The 21,787-nt window shown below is 33.8% G+C and overlaps 1 protein-coding gene across 12 annotated transcripts in view; it reads right to left on the bottom strand.

Moving 5' to 3' along the window:
- LOC136040589 (coronin-2B-like) overlaps positions 1-21,787 on the bottom strand; it is a 125,835-nt gene that overhangs the window by 13,958 nt on the left and 90,090 nt on the right. For 7 of the 12 annotated variants that reach the window (XM_065724837.1, XM_065724835.1, XM_065724840.1 and 4 more), the window contains exons 8-12: positions 19,721-19,807; positions 15,712-15,834; positions 10,387-10,504; positions 6,232-6,362; positions 2,608-2,784 (exon numbers count right to left, since the gene is read on the bottom strand). In XM_065724837.1, coding sequence (XP_065580909.1) covers positions 2,608-2,784; positions 6,232-6,362; positions 10,387-10,504; positions 15,712-15,834; positions 19,721-19,807 — 636 coding nt within the window. The remainder of the gene's footprint in view (positions 1-2,607; positions 2,785-6,231; positions 6,363-10,386; positions 10,505-15,711; positions 15,835-19,720; positions 19,808-21,787) is intronic. The other 5 variants (XM_065724845.1, XM_065724844.1, XM_065724842.1 and 2 more) reach the window with 1 other exon arrangement.

The following is a 21,787-nucleotide window of genomic DNA, read 5'->3' as shown; positions in this document are numbered from 1 at the left end:
GTATCTACGACATTTACTTACTCTACCCACCAATTTTCATTCCGATCTCCTCACTCTCGTTTTCCAAGATTTCCGGTTTCCCCCTCCAACTCCCCCCCCCCCCAATGTCACCAGATCTGGTCGGGATTTAAAATAGAAGCTCTGAGACATGATTTCCTTCTAAATATCAAATTTAAAATACCTCACGAAAGGTCACCCGTTCTTAAGTTAAAAATACCTCAATTTTTCTAATTTTCCAGAATTAATCCTCCCCCAAGCTCCCCCAAAGAGAGCGAATCCGTTCCGGATATGTCAATTACGTTTCTAGGACTTGTGCTTATTTTTCCCACCAAGTTTCATCCCGATCCCTCCGCTCTAAGGATTTTCCTTCCAAGATTTTAGGTTTCGCCCTCCAACTCGCCCCATTGTCACCAGATCCGGTCGGTATTTAAAATAAGAGCTCTGAGACACGATATCCTTCTAAATGTAAAATTTCATTAAGATCCAATGACCCCGTTCGTAAGTTAAAAATACCTCATTTTTTTCTAATTTTTTCGAATTAACCGTCCCCTCCCCACTCCGCTAGATGGTCGAATTGGGGAAACGACTATTTGAATTTAATCTGGTCTGGTCCCTGATACACCATTCAAATTTCATCGTCCTAGCTTATCTGGAAGTGCCTAAAATATTAAAACCGGGACCGACAGACCGACAGAATCTGCGATCGCTATATGGCACTTGGTATTTACCAAGTGCCATAAAAAGGTCAAAATGCCAATTGTTGGGTTCTAGTCTGGAGTCAAAGTCAAAAAGCCCAGAATGAATATGAAAAGGTCAAAATGTTAATTGTTGGGTTCTAGTCTGAAGTCAAAGTCAAACGGCCCAGGATAAATATAAAAAAAAGTCAAAATGTCAAGTTTTGGGTTCTAGTCTGAAGTCAAAGTCAAACAGCCCAGAATGAATATAAAAAGGTCAAAATATGAATAGTAGGGTTCTAGTCTGAAGTCAAAGTCAAACAACCCAGAATGAACATAAAAAAGGTCAAAACGTCATTTGTTGGGTTCTAGTCTGAAGTCAAAGTCGAACAGTCCAGAATGAATATTAAAAAGGTCAAAATGTCAATTGTTGGGTTCTAGTCCGAAGTCAAAATCAAACTGCCCAGAATGAATATAAAAAAGTTCAAAATGTAAATTGTTGGGTTCTAGTCTGAAGTCAAAGTCAAACAGCCCAGAATGAATATAAAAAGGTCATAATGTCAAAAGCGGATTATAGGGTCATCATTTTCAAATTCTTCTAGTGAGGTTCTTCCAAAAAAAATTATTTTCAATCCTTTTTTTGCATTTTTTATATATCACAATTCAAGGTAACAATTTTTTATGTCACAATTTAAGAACAGAAAGTCAGATTTTTTACTTTCCTATCATATTCCTTTCCTTTATTATAACAAATGGTATTATTCAGAAAAATGAATACCACTTTGTCACAGCAGCTACTAGAAACTTGCCAAGTCCGGCCTCCTTTTTACAACATAAAATCATGCAACATTTACCTATTTGCATCATGCAAGCATCTCGAATATACAGCAAAATTGTGGAATATACCTCAGGATACCTCAGTGTTTACCTGCCTCAGTGAGTAATATTGTAATTAGGTAATTGTTCTGTTCACAACAGCGTAAGAATATAGAAGTTTTGTGTGAAATAACAAAGGCGTTTAACAAGAAGATACCAGGACCAGTTTCTGCTTACTTCATATACCCAAACCTTTTCTAGGTTACCCAAACATTACCGAAAATTGAGTTGACTCATTTACCGTTTCAAAATCAGTACTAATTTTGACTTCGAAAAAAAAGTGAGTTATACCAAAAAGGACAAGGTGGATCATGAAAAATATGGTATTTCAGGAGAGGCAGTCCCAAAACGCATATGTACGTACATTTTTTAGGACTAGTTATTCCCATTCTGCACGGTAATTATCTAGTTCACATTCAGTTTATCATAAGAAAACATTGATTGTTTTCTCAAAACAGTCTTTTTTCGATTCAAAGTTAGAATAAATTGGAATTTAAACACCTTTAGAACTAACAATTCCAAAAGGCTACTCAACAAAAGGCACTTAAAAAATGCTGCAAAAGGCTACGTCTCCTTAACGTTCAGTTACGCATACGCTATTTCGAATACTTATTTCATCGAGAAATTATACAAAATAAAAGTTGAAACAAAATATAGATTTTAGTAAATTGTAACAGGATGACACGGCTACACTCCCGGCACCATCTGATAAACCACTGTTTTTACCCAATTTATGCCAAAAATAACTCAATACCTCAACCATTTATTTATCGGAGGTAGGGGCCCCGAATAATGAAAAAAGGCAATATACGACTTCATGCATAATTTTAATAGAATGGTGGACATGTTCATAAAGGTACATGGTTTTTATCTACATGATTGAAGGGCCAAAACTAAGGCCCTTGGGCCTTACTGCACCCCTTCCAACAAGCTAAACAGAAGATAAGGAAAACACCGATCTAAATAAAGACACCATCAAAATCCCATCACCATACGATATACCATACCCATACCACATTGCCCTAAAAATTACCGAACACCCCATTTATTAGTTTACCGTAGTCGACTTATTGTTCTTCTGCGCCTGCTCTTCCAATTGCATAATAATTTCTAAAACTTTGTTAGAACAACGGAATGAGCGATATCTAGTGGCTCTTTTACGTATTTCAGTTTCGTCTTCATCACTAGAGCTGGCAGCACTATCGAACTCATTGTAGCCTGATGACTGATCACGCTATAAATTGCAAAATAAATTATAAGGAAAACACTAGAGAAACAAATAGACCCAGAGATGGTGACTATAAAGGTAGCCTGTGGTAATCTAAAAATCGACAGTTTTGGGAAGCCAATTATAAATTTTGACCAATAGTAGTTAATTACAGCCAATTGGTAATTATAGTAAATTCGCTACGGCTAGGAAATATTCCACCCGTTTTCTTCTATGTTCTAAATTTTCCACTATTTTTGCCCTCCTAAAAAATGTCTATTGCGTATTAGAAGCAGGATGATTAATTAGAATAGAGGGTAAAAAAAATTAAAAACACTTAAAAAAATTTGTTTATATGTATCTTTCTACGTTCCTATGAGTCAGAAAAAAATTTAGGAGTGAGGGGGGGGGGGGTCAAACCCGATCCCCCCTGGATACAAACTTGTGACCAATGTGAAACTTCATATTTAAAATACAAGAAGGCCGTATTTTAGGTTCCAGTTATTATGCAAATATACCAAGCACACAGACCTTTGGAAATTCTAACTGAGGACAAGTCTAATCACATCTTCAACCTTAATTGAAGAAGATCATTCCTTTAAAATATTAATAGTTATCGCTTCTTCATTATGAGTGGAGTCAATCTTGTCCAAATTTTTTTAATTTAGTTCAGGAGGGGACTCTAAGAAATAGGTCTAGAAAAACCAGTCTTTTCTATGACAAATTCGCTTTGAAATGCAATGTCAAATTAATCTTTTCGGCTGGATTTAAGACATTCAATATTCAAAACTGTGAATTTCTTTATAAAGGTATATTTATGAACGTATTTTTTATATTTAAGGCATAATTTTGAAATGTGACTGAGAACAATAGTGTCACTTTAAGGGGGTGCTCTGTCTAGATTTTGAAAACACTTGTAACAAGGTATTTAAGTACCACTCCATAAAAAGGCACCCGTGGCTTTAGACATTTTTGCTCAGTGTTATTCCGGGTTATAAACAAATAAAAAAAGCATTACCCTCTCCCTTCATTTTTGTGTATTAGCGAACTAAACACATCACACAAAATTTGGCTGAAAGGACTGGTAACAACTAGGGGATATGGGCATGTCCCCCTACATTTTGAAATATACTTTGTAAAAAAAAAAGGTAAAGGATGCGGCACTAGACCCTTAAGGTCCGAACCGGCGGTGCTGATCTCCATCTCAAAGCCCTTCAGCCAGGAAGTGCAATGGGGGGACGAGGCATTACCTCGTCCCTTCATTTTTGTGTATTAGCGAACTAAACACATCACACAAAATTTGGCTGTAAGGACTGGTAACAACTAGGGGATGTGGGCATGTCCCCCTACATTCTGAAATATACTTTGTAGAAAAAATGTAAAGGGTGCGGAACTAGACCCTTAAGGTCCGAACCGGCGGTGCTGATCTCCGTCTCAAGGCCCTTCAGCCAGGAAGTGCAATGGGGGAATGAAGGCCAGCCATCCTGTATATACCTTATAACAAGGTATTTACCCCTTTTTTACGTATTTTGCTAAAAGTTCTTGTATTGTATCTTCATTAGAATAAAAAGTACTAAAACTACACTACCACAAAACTATCACTTTTGAGCTACCGCAGTAGAATTAGTTTTAGTTTTCGGAACCGGTGTTTAGAAACTACTTTCTTTTTATTTTAAACTTTAAAAGCTCACATTAAAATTAAAAGGAAATCAAATCTTATCATAAGGAAAGGAAATCAAGCAAACGGAAAGTAAATCTTATGAGCAAAAACTGTAAATAAAATTCAAGGTACAATAAAGGTACTAGAACTAAAACTTTCCATCAACTACAACTAGAGCCAAACTGAAAATATTTGAATAATTCATGGCAAAAAAAGAATTAAGTTTATACTTCGTTACGCATTATGATTATTTGCCCATGATAAACGCACGGATAAAAATTTTAGGTTAGTTCCTTAGTTCCTTATTTACCTTATTTTATTTTTACCTTATTTTTTACCGTATTTTACCTTAGTTTCTGTGCTTATAACCAACAAACATTTTTCTAACTTTTCCTTAAGTATATTTGATAGTCAAGAAGTCAAGTAAGTCTAAATCAGTCATTGCATCTCCGTCCAAACACTAAGTGTAGTTAAAAAAAATAAAGTAATATAAAAACAATTCAGTTAAATTTGACCAACGACTAGTTAGAACTATTAAAGAATGACAATTAAGCCTTTAGAAAGCTGAATGTTATAACGTCTGAAGACTTACTCTATCTCTTTCTCTTTTTAAACAAATATAAGCTCTTGTTATTATCAAGCATAAAATTTCAGAAGCTGATTAATCTGTTTATTGGAAAATATCACGATTGGTACAATCATATGCTTAGGAGCCTTTTTTTAACAGAAAATTTTTAATTTAAAGCAACAAACAAAACTAACACAGAGCAAATAAAAGATAAAAAAAAAAAAAGTAAATTCTCAAAATTCGACAAAAATAGGGAATTAATAAAGAGGAGTGTGTGATTTGGGGTGAAAAGGTGGAAGGGCGGGGGGAATGCAAAGATCACACTGCCTTTTCATCATACCAAAAAAGAAGATGATAATGAGGAACTTTTGAAGACACTGAATAATAAGGTTGTACAATCGAGTCGAATATTTCGGTTATATGTTCAACAGCCGTCAACAGCGAAACACAATATATAACAAATATAAAGAAAGCAAACTTACTCATTTAATCACGTCGATAAAACAATTTTTTTTATATTAATTTCTTTAAAAGAGCCCAAGCTCCCCCACCTTCGTAAGTTCAGCCAATTCTTGGCAGAACCAATTCTTGGTGAGGAAGCTTGGACTATTTAAAAAAAAAAGAAGAATTTATTTTATAGATGGAAATTTTTGAGAAATATTGTTTTCTTTTTATTTGTTTTATATTCTGTTTCGCTGTTGATGGCTGTTGAACATATAGCCAAATTATTCTAATAGATTATGTGTCCTTCTTATTCAACTCAAATAATCACGTTGATAAAACAATTAAAAAAAAAATTCTTTAAAAGAGCCCAAGCTCCTTCACCTTACATAGGTTCAGCTAATTCTTGGCAGAACCAATTCTTGACGAGGAAGCTTAAAGAATTTGTCTTATAGATGGGAATTTTTTGAGAAATAATGATTTCTTTTTATTTGTTTTTTATTCTGTTTCGCTGTTAACGGTTGTTGAATATATAATAAATTATTCGAATACATTATAGGCTACATCATTATTATTTACTGTTTTCACGGATTTCTCATTATCTTTTTCTTGTCTGGTGTAATGTATTCTATTTTTTAATCAAGTTGAAAAGATAAGTGGAAATTGAATACGATTTAAATACGAACAGAGAACAAGGAGAAGGGATATTAAACGCGAAGAAAAGTTAACGATACATAGAGAGAACAAGGGAAGGAAGGATAAAGGAAAGATAGAGAGGGGAGGAAAAGGAAAGGTAAAAGATTACCTCAAGAGGCCGATAATCCACAATATTTTCTTGGGCAATAAAAGCAAATTTTTTCTCATTGTTCCTTTCCGACAAACTCAGCTTCTTGTCAACATGTTCAAGCCTCACTGGCTTATAAGTCACCTTCAAGCCTAAAATGATATCAAAGGAAATTACATAAATGAAAACATCACAGAAGTGACACTAAACCAAAAACAAAATAACATAAATCGATGTCTTTTTTATCCTGTTTCCCTTATTCATTCAATTTTACTTACCTGGATTTTTTGAAACATTGAATAATTAAACGAATAGGATATAATTATAAAATATCACTAAATTTTGGCTACATACAGAAATAGAGATTTCTGTATGTAGCCAAAATTTAGTGATATTTTATAATATTGATATTTTTTATAATAATTGATATTTTATAAAAGAAAAAGAGAAACCGATAACATCCTTTTTGACACATTTAATATATCAAAATGCTCTCGGTTGCATCTGGTATGCATCTGGTCCTATATCCAGTTTAATCACTATGTTTTATACACGAACTGAGGCTTTGTAAGATGGAGTTGAAACTCCTCTCTTAAAGAGTAGTTTAACCGACATCTCTTAAAAGAGATGTCAGTAATACTGCCCTGAATCCCTCTTGCCCTCAGTGCCTCTCTATGACATTCTTCCTTATGTTTGGCGTTGTACAAACTCTTCTGTTTGTCGTCTATTTTGTTTATAGGTAAGTGTAATTGTAATTACAATTAACAAAATTGTCATTTTGTCACAACAGTTTACTCTCTCACTGCTGATGTTTGTGATTTTCTTCTTTTTTTTTGAGCATATTCAAGAGGACGTATAGAAGACCATTTTCCCTTTGCCTGAAATTCTTGTATTCGAAATACTCAAGAAAACACGTCCCTTTTCAATGAAAATACCACGAAAAATTGTTTTAAATAATCTAAAGGTTGCAGGTAAAAGATTGTTGCATGGATAATGCCTCCTTTCCCCAGCTGAGACCAAGGTTACTAAAGGCCGCGGTTCGTTCTTTACTAAGTTACAGCTATCGCTGCAATTGTGAAAAGTGTGAGACTCGGAATGGACATTTTATTGTAGATATAAATCATGTCTCTGCGCATAGCTACATCAAAACTTCTTTTGAAAATAATCCAAATTACATTGAACACGTTCATTGATTGATCGAAATAATCCTAGCTCCTCTGAAAGAGCAGCAATCAGAGTTCTAGATGGGTGCATAAGGGCTGTTTCAGGTAATAAAATTAAGCTTTGTTAGACATTACATCTTTCAAGTATTTAGAGCGAGTCCCAAGCTATGCAGAAGAAGATACAACTGCTCAGAAATTGGCAAGTGAATGTAATTAAAGAAGTTAGTCAACTGATCAAAACTGATCAACTGATCAAATCAACTGATGCCTCAAAGGTAGCAGTTGATTGTTAGTGGTTGGAACACGAAGTCCAATTATCAACCATCTGGAGAGATCCCAAGTGAATTTCAGAAGTACCAGCTGAAAGTAGCTAGCTTTATTTATATAATTTTATATAGAAAATTATATAGGAAGTATCATCATATAGATTGGATAGTCAAAGAACAAGAAAGAGTGAAAATGAAACCTAACTGTGAGAATGGATTAAGCTGAAACTTTTACAGCCACATATGCAAAACCGGGAGGTTAATTTTTATTGAAAGACCTCCATATGCTTGCAGTATCGGGTTGTAGGCACTAGATATAATGAAAAAACAAGCATGTGTGAAAGGTAGGCTGGAAACATATGTCAGTAGCAGATTTAGAAAAATATGTCAGTAGCAGTAGCAGTGTACAGGTCTATTTGCAGGTGGAGTAGTAGTAGGCACTAGATAAAATGAAAAAATCAAGCATGATTGAAGGGTAAACTGGAAACATGTCAGTAGCATATATCAGTTGCATATTTAGAAACATATGTCAATAGCAGTAGCTGGAAATATGTCAGAAACATATGTCAATAGCAGTAGCTGGAAATATGTCAGAAACATATGTCAATAGCAGTAGCTGGAAATATGTCAGAAACATATGGCAATAGCAGTAGCTGGAAATATGTCAGAAACATATGTCAATAGCAGTAGCTGGAAATATGTCAGAAACATATGTCAATAGCAGTAGCTGGAAATATGTCAGAAACATATATCAATAGCAGTAGCTGGAAACATGTCAGAAACATATGGCAATAGCAGTAGCTGGAAATATGTCAGAAACATATGTCAATAGCAGTAGCTGGAAATATGTCAGAAACATATGTCAATAGCAGTAGCTGGAAATATGTCAGAAACATATGTCAATAGCAGTAGCTGGAAATATGTCAGAAACATATGTCAATAGCAGTAGCTGGAAATATGTCAGAAACATATGGCAATAGCAGTAGCTGGAAATATGTCAGAAACATATGTCAATAGCAGTAGCTGGAAATATGTCAGTGTTACGGATGAAATTGTCGTCAAGTCCAACTGACTAATTCTGCTTATTTATTTTCATGGTTTAGCGTGACAGCACTGTCCAAAAACGTGATAATTCTGCAACAGCCAGAAGAAAATCTTAAAAAACAACAGATTTCTTTTCATATTCTTGGTACTTAAAGGGTCGAAATCAATTAAAAAGAAAGTCACCTCGCACCCAGCTTCACGTCAATCCAACAAAGGCATTGGGGACCAAATGGTTTAAGACAGAATAGTATGTGGTATGTGGAAAGGTATGTGTAACAGACAATTAAACAATCAAAGAAAATTTACTTCAATTAGGACCAGAAATGATACAATAATCAGAAATAACTCTGAAAAATGGAAGAACACACACAGGGACCCCAAGTATCACTAAATACAATGTGACGTGTGCCTTTCCTGCTACACTACATCTGTGGGTCAAGTCCATTATCAATGACAACTTACATCTTATTTTCGCCATATTTAGTCTAACAAAGAAATATCCCACTGTCCTAATAACGTTAAAGCTATCAACGAAATGTGTCCTCCAAAATACCACAAACAGCTTCAAATAACTCTTGATATCCTGAACTATCTTTACCACTTCTGACAACAAGTGGTGTTTATGCCTCCGAAGATATGTATGACAGTTGAAGCATTTATTACAACCCGCCTCTCTTCTCCAAATAAAAACAAAAATTTATTAAATAGAAAAGGCACAAGGGTTGCTTAAACCACAAGTACTATACCCGTCAGTAAATACTATAAACAGCGAGGTCTTATTTTTACATAATACGGTTTATATTATTATTTTTTTCATTTGTGTTACTAATTACTTTAGTTGATCAAGCTGATTAATCCATTAACAAAATTATTAATTAAATATTACTTTATAGTGATGGATACTAGCCTGCATATTAGCTAATCTATTATGGCTGGCCTGACTCGGCCTAGACAAATTATCTGTCTAAATAGGAATTCTTTGCACTCACACAGAATATATTCAAAGGTTTCCCTCCCATTACCTTACCTTTTGCGAAAGAACCAGGCACCGATGCAGACATTTTCTTTCTAGGTGAACCCATAAAAAAAACGCATAAAATAAAAATGAAAAATGGAAAAGTAAATAAAAATAAAAAATTAAAAAGTAATATAAAAAAAAGTATATAAAATAAAACAAATATAAAAATAAGTATATAAAAATAAAAAAATATATAAAATATACTTTCTATAAAAAAAATATATTTGGTAATTTGAATAATAATTACTGATTGTATTAATGATTACTTTAGTTTATCAAGCTAATTAATGCATAAACAGTAATTAATTAATAAACAGTACTTCCCATTAGTAGATACTAGTCTACATATTAGCTCATACATTATGAACCGGCTTACTTCAGCTATTAAACCAACATTACGTAGGATGTGGCTGCATCTCTATGATGATAGAGAATCATATATGGGCATCCCCGCGTTCCACTAAATAGTTGTGGCAGTATCAATAAAGTAAGTAGTTTTTTCCTCTTTCATATTCTGCTTCTTCTATTAAAGTTTTATGACTCTTTTTGGGCTATTTCCCATTTTTATTTTCTGCTACACAATTCTTCTCATATTCTTACAATGACGCTTGATTAACATTTTTATGAATAATATTTTTAGTTTAAGTAAAGCAAGACAAAAGGAGAAGAAGAAAATGAAAATCACCTGATCTCATTGACAGTAGGACAGGAGGTTTATTTTTTCCGGAAATCCATTCCTCTGCCGACATTGCTGGCGTTGGTGCAACTGTATCTGGGTATAAATCTGCTTGAAAGGAATCACTCTAAAAAAGATAAAAAAAGAGAACTGTCAAATATATTTTCGGTAATGTGTAAGCAGGGGAGGGAGGGGTGCGTCATGAAGACCTAATATAAAAATTTTAGGAGTCTGAGAACCTTTAATTAACTAAACAAACATTGAAATGCAGACAATTTATTGCCTGTTCCGCATAAGTATCATACGATTCAATCCCATTAAAAAAATATAAATAATTTGTGTAGCAATTTATATACACATACATATTTTTTTTTTCTACATTCATGGCACCAGGTACTTAAAGGTATCTGATATGCCACTATTCCTTTACCTTGTTCCGAAACCTCGACGTTTTAAATGTCTGCTAGACCTTCCTTTTAAGGAGTCAGAAGAGGGGTAGGCAGGAGCATTATCCCCGGGGAGATCGTTCTAGATAGAAGTGCAACGCTGGATTAAGCTCTTCTCAAGTACTCGGTTCTTGGCGTGGCCTCTTTTAGATAATTGGACGGATCTGTGTTGCTTCGTGTCTGCCTTGACGACTGGACAAAGGGGGGCACAATGCGAGAGAGCTCGTCTGAGAGAAGCTATAAACGGTCGTAAAAAGAGCAATCAACAATACAAATGAAAAGAGGAGACAAAAATAGTACTGAAACCCTATTATCGACCCCCGAAATTTGATTAAAACAACTACTGACTCTTATCCAACGTAGCCTCAATAAAACAGATTATTCTTACAATCGTTCCTTTAAGTCATTTCTACTATTTTGAACAAGCCAAGTAGAAGTTTCAAGCTCCTATCTAAAAAAAATGTGGAATTTTGAATTTTTTGTCAGAAGGCAGATCACGGATGCGTGTTTATTTGTTTGTTTGTTGTTTGTTTTTCCCAGGGGTGATCGTATCGACCCAGTGGTCCTAGAATATTGCAAGAGGGTTCATTCTAACGGAAATGAAAAGTTCTAGTGCCCTTTTTAAGTGACCAAAATAATTGGAGGGCACCTAGGCCCCCTCCCACGCTAATTATTTTCCCAAAGTCACCGGATCAAAATTCTGAGATAGCCATTTTATTCAGCATAGTAGGAAAACCTTATAACTATGTCTTTGGGGACGGCTTACTCCCCCACAGTCCCCAGGGGAGGGGCTACAAGTTATAAACACTGATCAGTGCTTACATATAGTAATGGTTATTGGGAAGTGCACAGACGTTTTCAGGGGGATTTTTTGGTTGGGGGAGGGGTTGAGAAGAGGGGATATGTTTGGGGAACTTTCCATGGAGGAATTTGTTATGGGGGAAGAAAATTTCAATGAAGGGAGCGCAAGATTTTCTAGCTTTATTAAAAAAAAACAATGAAAAAATAAATATGAAAAGTTTTTTTTCAACTGAAAGTAAGGAGCAGCATTAAAATTTAAAACGAACAGAGATTATTACGCATATGAGGGGTTCACCTCCTCTTAATACCTCGCTCTTTACGCTAAAGTATTTTTAGTAATTTCAACTATTTATTCTACTGCTTTTGTGATTCAGGGGTCATTGTTAAGGAATTGGGACAAAGTTTTAGCTTTAGTGTAAAGAGCGAAGTACTGACGAGGGGGAGAACCCTATCATATACGTAATAAATACAGGTGAATGCAAAAGTTCGTTACGTAAGCTAATCCGTAAGTTACGTATATCTTTTACCAATAAAAATGTTCGTAAAAAATTAAAAGTTCTAGTTGCCTTTTTAAGTAACCAAAAAATCGGAGGGTAGCTAGGCCTCCTCCCCCACTCCTTTTATTTCTCAAAATCATTCGATCAAAACTATGAGAAAGTCATCTAGTCCAAAAAAAATATGCAAATTTCGTTTTAATTATTCATCCGCGGAGAGCCAAAATCGAAACATGCTTAATTCAAAAACGTTCAGAAATTAAAAAAAAAAAGTTTTTTTTTTAACTGAAAGTAAGGAGCAACATTAAAACTTAAAACAAACAGAAATTACTGCGTATATGAAAGGAGCTGCTCCCTCCTCAACATCCCGCTCTTTACGCTAAATTTTTTACTGTTTTAAAAAGTAAAGTTGAGAGAAAGAGTCAAACTTTAGCGTAAAGAGCGGGGCGTTGAGGAGGGAACAGCACCTTTCACATACGCACTAATTTCTCTTCGTTTTAAGTTTCAATGTCGCTCCTTACTTTCAGTTAAAAAAAACTTGTTTTTTTTTTAATTTAATTTATCTCTATAGAATGAGTGTCTTGCGCTCATAAGAAATTTACTGAAGGGTTTCCACCCCATTACCTTACCTTGGAAGGGAGAACCAGATACCTGAACCAGGATTATGTTTCGTTTTGTAAAAAGTATTTTGTAACATTGTTTTGAATTTTGAGAGAGCAGTTTTTGATTGTTTAGGATGTATTTTGTTTTGCAAGAATTATTTTTTTTTTTGTAAGAAGTATTTGTTTTTTTTGTAACAAGTATTTTGCAAGGACAGTTTTTCATTGTTTATGATATATTTTTGTTCCGTAAGAATTAAGTTTCGTTTCGTAATAAATACTTTGCATTTTGTAATAAGAATTTGTGACTTCTTAGGATGTATTTTTGTATTGTAAGAATTATTTTTTTGTTAGAAAAAATAGGTCTACTTAGAGCGAATTCTCACTATCTCTCCTGGGCATATTATGAAGAGGTTTTGAATTGGCAAGTATTCAAAGTCAATAGACGAAGTAGTCAAATTACAAAACGAGAGAAGATGACAAGAAAATTTGTGGAGACAGTGAACAACAGTAGTACAATCGATGCTTGAAGGAATAACTCTTTTGTTTTTTTCAGTCTTGCTTGAACCTATGTTCTAACTTCCCCATAAAGTAATGAGGTGAGGAAGTAGCGATTCTCTTGTTTTGCATGATAGAAAGGCAGTGTGTTCTTCGTCACTATTTTCTAGTTGAATCGGGGCTCTTGCGGACGAGTCACATTTTCTTCCAGTCCCCCGAACTCTCACTGCATTCACCACTATATACCTTAAATACTCAAAATAGAACCAATTTTCAATCTTTTTCAGAATCAGTAAGAATCTGGAATAGATTTAACACAGACATATAATTAACCTGTGTTTTTTGTTGTTGTTTTTTTTTTTCTTTTTTGCCCAAGAAAATGCCGGGAAATAGAAAGCTAAAAACGGTAGAATCAGTGGATATTAGAACAAATTCTTATCTGTTCAAAAAATGTCCAAAAAACTAAATTTTCTTGTATAAAACTTTCAGGCATGTATTTTCTAGAAGGTTGTAACTACACACCCAACTCCTGATATTTTTGAGGACATCACGAAAGGTACTTATTAGGGTGCCTGTTTCTTCCCCTTCACTCTCTAAAACACAGTTCTTGATGCGCAGTCCGCTGCTCCCTCGTCTTTCATCCTTGCCGGCCTCAATCTGTCTCTCGTCGGTCATGCAGACAGCATTTCGAACTTAAGTTGTCCTATCCAGCGCATTTATGATGTTTGGTATCGCCACAAACTGAATATGCAAAACTTGGTCTAAATTCAATGATCAAAAGTCAGAAATTCTTAGCTTCAACTGGAAGTACACGCCACCAGCAGATATTCGTCACGGGAACAGCAGGATCAAGCCGATTGATCACATTATTTACCTCGGTCTCCCCATTGGTTCCTCAATGAAGAACATACGAAACTTCCTTAAGCTCACATCGAATGCCGAGTAGAGCTATCGTATGCTTCTTATGTGAGAAGGATGTGCCATATGTGGCCCCCTTGAGGGATGTGCCCCCTTATGGGCCATAAGGATGTGAATAAGCTAGGTTTCAACAGCCGTATTCTATACTTTTTAACTCAGTTACTCTTCCACGTTACTTATGCATATCACCGTTTTGCAAAATGTTAACTTGAACAGCTAAATCAAAACTTCGTTCAGTTTTCTTTCGTTTCGCAAAATATCTTTTACGTTTCCCCCATGGACTCGCAACTCTCATCTTGTTAGAAAATTCAGCTTAACTGACCCTGTTATATATGTACAAAAGCCAGTCTCAGCATACAATAAGCATCTTTCAAAGCTAAACATCCCAGGTCTCCAATGATAAAATAGTGATTTATGGAAACGTTTGATCTGTTCTGAATTTGCCAGTATTAGAAACAAAAGGCCGTATTATTACTTGGTACTAATCATTAATTTGAGGGAACATACTTGGGAACGCTAAAAATTGATCAGGTCATTTAACAGAAATAAAATGAAAAACATGAAAAAAGAGTTCAGATTTACTTGTGAGAGGCTAATAGATTCTATCTAACAGAAAAAAAACAATATATTTCTACGTAACAGATTCTATGTAAACAACTGAAAAACAAAAAAATATTTTTTTTTAAATGAATTGTTTTCAACTTGAATAGCGATTTTTTCTGTGAATGCCTTGACGAGGGTGCTAAAAACCCACCATGTGACTCAACCAAAAACCAGTTATTTAATATATAAAATAAATAAGAACTCGCGTAGCACAAAAGAGGAAAATAGACACAGAAAAGTACGAAGAAAAACACTACGGATATAAAACAAGAAAATAGAGATTAAACCTAAAGGTATAACTTTAGAACTAAGCTATAATTATTAATTAAAACGATTTGTTTCAACATAAAATTGGAGCACTAAAGATCTTATAAAATATAAGAGGATAAAAATCCTCCATAGTCATTGATGGTGCACATAGCGTCCAATCGTTACGGACATTTTGATTGGTGGAATATTTTTACAGGGACAGGCAGGAGGCCTGGCGATCGATCGTGAGGCAACTGGAATCAAACCCAGTGCCCTCTGTTGCTAAGCAGATAATGAATACACTCTGCCGCCACAAGGTTCAAGTAATTATACATTTTCTAAATACAAGTGGACATTTTGAATTGAAAAAAGTTAGCAATTTATAAATAAATAGCGCTAAATTAAAAGAAAATAAAATAAAAAAGAAATAAAAACCTTGCAAAAAATTCTAACGTCACCTAATTCGATATAATCTATAAAAATAATTAAATGAAACCAAACCCAGCTCTGTGATGTCAAATACCTAAGTACACCCTTTTTTTTTTTTTTTTTTTTTTTTTTTTTTTTTTTTTTTTTTTTACAGGCTGTAAGTCATCGTCGTGTGGTTTCTTAATTATCATTTTCTTCATTTTCTTCATGCTTGTCGAACATCTATAACATTGTAAGGCTACGTTAGGTCTGGTAAAAAGCTCAGCAAATTTATTTTAATATTCAAAGAGGCCTTACCTTTCTCGGAACGATCATGGAAATCGGTTCACAAATATTTCTTGTTATGTGCAACTTGTAAAATCGAAAAACCTCACATTGGGATGTATCACAGCCACGCTTAGGCATAAAACCAAGGCCACGCTGGAAATAAAAGTACCGTAAAGTTTCAAAAAAGGGTTCTAAAAGTAAGAGAGCAAAATAGATTATTCGCCATTTTAAATGTTGTTTATCTAAAGTTTTAATGTTGCATCATGATTTACACTAAAAAGCCAGTTGTATTTTTATTTTATTTTTAGAATATTTATCGTTAAATATTCTACTTTTTTAATTTAATTATAAATTATTACTCTTTATTTGTGTTTCACCTTCGATTGCAGATTATTATTCACTATTTTTAGTGCAAAAAAACTGTCAAAATTATAAAAGTTTGATAAAATCAAAATCACAATTAGGCATAGAGCCAAAAACATAAAGAAATGAAAAGAATAAATTAAATTGGAATAAATACGAACAGTGAAAATCCTAAACGTACCAAAACCACGCTTAGGCATAGAGCCAAGAACATGAAGAAATTAAAAGAATAAATTTAATTGGAATAAATCTTGATTAGAATAAATATCAACAGTCAAAAATTCTGAACTCATCAAAACCACGCTTAGACAGAGAGCCAAGAACATGAAAAAATTAAAAGAATACATTTAATTGGAATAAATCTGAATTGGAATAAATATCAACAGTCAAAATTCTAAACGCATCAAAACCACAATTAGGCATAGAGCCAAGAACATGAAGAAATTAAAAGAATATCTGCCAAACAAAGTTTATAAAAAGTAGTCAGGAAACTTAATTTATAAAAGACTATTAGCGGTGTAAATTCAATATGTTAACGTTACAAAACCTTTTAAGGTTAAACTTTATTTTATTTTTTACATATTTAAGGTTACTACTACTACTAATAGCAGCTCACTGCAGCACCAAGGCACCTGAAGCCAATACAGCTACGAACGCTCCTCCTCCATCCTAATCTATTCAAAGCCTCCCTCCTTATACCCTCCCAGGAAGTTCCCATTTCCCTTAAATCTTTCTTTACGAAATACTTCCACCCCAACCGCAAACGACCTGCTTTTCGTTTAGTCTTAGACTATTGATTAATTCAAGGTTAATTACTTTTAATGACAATTATCTTAATAATAAACTATTATTTATCATTTTAACGTATTGAACACGCAATGGCTATAAATACTGGCATACATCAAAGCTATGTTAGGCATGCAAACAAGGCCAGACTAATACTAAAAATAATCCGCTTAAAAAGGGCTAAATAGTACTAGAGAAAGGGAAATTTCAGTATTATGATTACAACGTTATACTTTGTATGTGCCGTATACCTAATTTATTATTTTAAGATATTTAAAGTTAATAATTTATAAGAGTTTTTGTTGTGCTAATATAATATAATATATAATAATGCTAATAATAATATAATAATAATAATGCTATATATATATTATATAATAATATATATATAATATATAATAATATTAATAATATATAATAATATAATATAATATATAATAATATAATATATAATAATAATATATAATAATATTATATAATAATATATATTATATAATAATATATAATATATAATAATGCTAATAATATAATATAATATAATAAGGGATGCGTTTTATAACAATAAAACGTGTAAACTTTAGGATTTATCAATGTCCACACATTGGTTTTAGCCCTGAATTTCGAGCCTTAAGGTAGGCCTAAAATTTATAAATAACAATGTAGTGTAGTACTAATGTCAATAGTGGCTGCGAGCATGCAAAGATAATTTGAAAAATTCAACAGAATCTACAAAAAGCCAAAAAAAAAATAAAAACAAAATTAAAACTATGGCTAAAAGATCCACCCCAAAAATGTGAAAAGCGTGAGAAGAATTTGTATTTACGTTTTAAATTTAATTGATTTATTTAGTTAAATTTAGATTTTATGTATTTAGAATTTAATTATATTTTAATTCAATCTTTATTTAGATTCTTTGATTTATAAGTTACGCTATTATCGTGAACGCGTTCGTCATTCAACAAGGCTTTTAATGCTATTAGCAGTACATTAAATTGTTTGCATGGACATTTAAAACTGTTCAAGCCTTATTTATTCATTGACTAAAAACTTACCATAAAATTTCGCCCTATTTTACTGGCCCCTTTTCAATTAAACATAAAAGAAAAACAGGTAGCTAAACAAAAGTATAGAATGATTTAGAACTGAAAATGAACAAAAACTATCTTTAATATGAGGATGGCCATCCGCCTTCTCAATCCACATTCTCTACACTAAAATCTGACTCTTTATTCTCCATGCTTCAAAAACTTGAGAACATATGTCATAAACACTAAGCAATGTTTGAAACGTACAAGTTAAGAAACGTGTGGAGAAGTGCCACTTTATCTTTGAAGCTGAAATTAAAGCTCTTCAATAGTAATCTTCTATTAGTGCTAGTGCATGGTTCTGAAAGCTGGGCGCTGACAGAAAAGCTAGAGAAAAGAATCCTAAGTTTTGAAAATGATTATCTTCAACGGATTCTCGGAATCAACAGGACGGACGTAATTACGGGCAGAAAAATAGAAGACTAAACATCAGCTCTTTATTGTTAAAATTATAAGTATAAGCAGTCGGTGGCAATATTAGGGACACATGGTTAGAAAAGGCAGCAATCGCCTGCCTCTCGATGTTTGGTGATAGACTTATCCCAGAGTTCGACAGCGCTGACGACAAATAGCTACACTTGGACGATGCCCTGAAAAAGACTCTTTTTTTACTCTTGAAAGAATCTCTTGATGACCCTTGGCCGAAGACGCCAGAGAAGTTATCCTGGAAAGGCATCGTTGTCATCTTGTGCACAGACCGATGTGGGAAGTCCTAAATCTAAGTAGGTAAGTAATGTCTGAGCACACTACTTCAAGAGTGAAAGGACTTATATATTCGCATTTGCTATAAGACTATTCAAAGGTTTGTGCCAAAAAGGTCTTGGATAGGAAATCAGTAAATGAATTCGCAAATGGCAGCGGCTACATTTGTTTCCTTCAGAAATGAAAGCCCTTTCCCCCTTCTTTTCATCTTCTGTTTCATACGTCTAGTACAATGTTAATAACTTGATTAGGTAGATATCATGGTTGCAGCGTTAGATGGAACTGAAGCGAACCATATTCTATAGTAACCGAGGTTTATGGCTGATGATTGCGGCTGAAGAATGATGGATGACTATTAACTTTCTTTTTAGGACAAGTGCTGCCTGCAAAAGCAGGTCCAAAAGATGAGGGAAAATAATGGAGGAGACCTGATACTACCAAGAAAGGCTCTTCTAGAAAGCGAAACCAGAGATAGGTAAGTCCTATCACGAAATACATGCGTCTGACGGGGCAAGGCTACAATAACTCAATAGTCACTGGTGCTATACTCTTTTTTTCGGAGGGGGGGGGGTGGACGGGTGGTTCCGGCAATGGCCCTTTTTAGTCTGAATCTCGACTCAGTTCTGTGAGTCCGTCAATAATAAAAAAATATAACAATGATATTAATAATAATAGTACAAGGTAGCACCAAAGAGTATTACAAACTGTTAAGAGAGGGATTATTGCTGCAGCTAAGGTAGGAAATGAGGTTATTGGGTGGTTTAGTGAAATCAGAAGTGCATTTAATATTTTCTTCGTAAAACTAGAATAGGTTATTGGAGTTTGTCCTAGGAAACACAGCAAAGTTAATTCACTCTTTTTCTTTCCCTTTTACAGTTTGTTTGTTTTTCCTTTTGCTTGTAAAATATGAGAGTTTTTTAATTAAATTTCCTTTGTCCTAGAAAGCACAGCAAAGCTAATGAGAGAAAGTGGTACTAAATTATTGATTCATTTGTGCATAAGATTTTGAAGTGTATTGTTTCACTTTTTTCTTTGCATTTTACAGTTTGTTTGTTTTTCCTTTTGCTTGTAAAATATGAGTTTTTTAATCAAATTTCCCTTACCTGAGGAAATCCAGACAAAAATTGTCCTAAGTAATGAATCCAAGGGGATTCTGATACAACTTCAAAAAAGCGAATGTTTCCATCGCCCTGAAAACAAATTAAATGTCAACAAAATTAGAAATAGCTTCACTCTAGTAAGTTACACTCGACACAACCTTTAATTAATAGTGTCAAAAGATCAGCCGGATCGCTGATTACCCAAAATGTTTCTTCAAGGTAAACATAACATAAGTAAAGGCTCTTAAGCAGGGGGAGGAGGCTTTCCAGACATGTTCTGTCCTCCCAAAATATAATATCAATTTATGGAATCCTGTCGTTCCATGATAGGCGATAAAACAAATGCTATTGCAACTGAAATGAAATACTAAATATTAAATAATAAAAATTTTAGGCAGCGATTTACACTCAACCCAAAATATTTCTTCAAAGTTATTAAGGTCTAAAAACGCCAGTAAATCAAACCTTTCCCCAAAACCAAGACAGTCACAAATTCATTAACAGTCACAACAACAGTTTGTGTTGTTGTGACAACAAACAGTCACAACATAGTTTAATATAGTTTAATAGTTTGTGACAGTTGTTGTGACAACAAACAGAACAACAGTCACAACAAATCACAAACAGTCACAAATTCATTAACAGTCACAGCAGTTAAACATTTACAACAGTTTCAAATACTTTACACAAAATTTGGCCATTTTTTTTAGCATACTGTCTCGTTGGGTATCGGCATCAAGCTGAAATAAAACCGTGATATATAATGCTGCTATTACTACAGAAACGAATGAAAAATCAAATTCATCTGGCTTTCAACATTACTGAAACAGAATATTCTTTAGAGACGTTAAATGCCATTTTTTTCTCAACCAGAGAAAGTGTTTAGTTATTCCTATCCTTTCTTAATCTATCCACCCTTTAGCACGGCGGCCCAGCAATATCAGCTTATTTTGGTTAGGGCTTTTAACTTTTTCCCTTTGACTATTGTTTATTTTTAGCTTTCTTCTTTTAAACTCCTATTTTTTAGTTTTAACTGAAGTTAGAAAACTACCTACGCTACTTAGAGTGCAGCAAATAAAAAAGAAATTAAAACCAAATTAAGCAAAATTTAAAAAAAAACTGAAAAATTTTCATTGACAAATATCTTTTTGGGTATTTTTTATTGAAGAAAGAAATGCCGGCCACCCCTAGACTTTGAAAAGTATCTTTCAAAAAGCCACCACCCCTCGGGTCTACCTTTCCCTTATTTGACTTAGTTGATTCTGTTATGTGGAAGACACCAGAGAAAAACCTCTGCTTTGCTTGTTCTAGCTACAAACAAAAGCTGTGATAGACCAGAGGTTTTCATGTAGTTGCTACAACTAATATTTTTAACTTGGGCTTTTATAATTAGCTCCAATTTTGCTGGCTAGCGCTAGATGGCGGCTGTTTGTTTTTGGAGGAGCTGATACTTGGATAAAAAATAGTTATCTTCTAATTTTTAGGCTATGACACGATTATAATAAGTAAAAAATTAAGGTATGAATATTAAAATATGATTTAAAACATAAAATCATGCTATAAGAATGATGTTACCATGAGAAAATCAAGAAGCCTTATGCTTCTTTTGTGAAGACTGTAAATAATTGGCTATATGGTTACCTAGCCTACCCATATCACCCGTAGATGCCCTAGCTTTTTCCAAAAAGTATCATTTCAATAGATGTCTGCAGTTCATAGTGAAGATGTTAAAAAATCACAATAAACAACCAAGAGAGATAAAACTCTACAAAAAGAAAACTTCAAACGAGACGACGGCCAGTAGAATTGAAAGACTAAAACAACGCGGATATTTCGCCTGTATCCAAACAAGGCGTCTTCAGCACAAGATAGAAAATTAAAAAAAAAACTAATCTAAAAACCAAATAAAAACCACCACCAATAATAATAAATATAATTGTCGCTACTTATCCACGTAGGGAAAATCAGCTATTTGAGTTACTTCAATGAGAATCAAAGAGCAACTGATTCTTTGATTCTAATTGAATCAAATGATCAATGTAACTCAAATAGCTGCTTTTCCCTACGTGG

This window comes from Artemia franciscana, chromosome 21, assembly GCF_032884065.1.
Source record: "Artemia franciscana chromosome 21, ASM3288406v1, whole genome shotgun sequence".
Classification (NCBI taxonomy): Eukaryota; Metazoa; Arthropoda; class Branchiopoda; order Anostraca; family Artemiidae; genus Artemia; species Artemia franciscana.
Note: the sequence above shows the minus strand (reverse complement) of the source record. Positions and strands in the feature narration are given on the sequence as shown.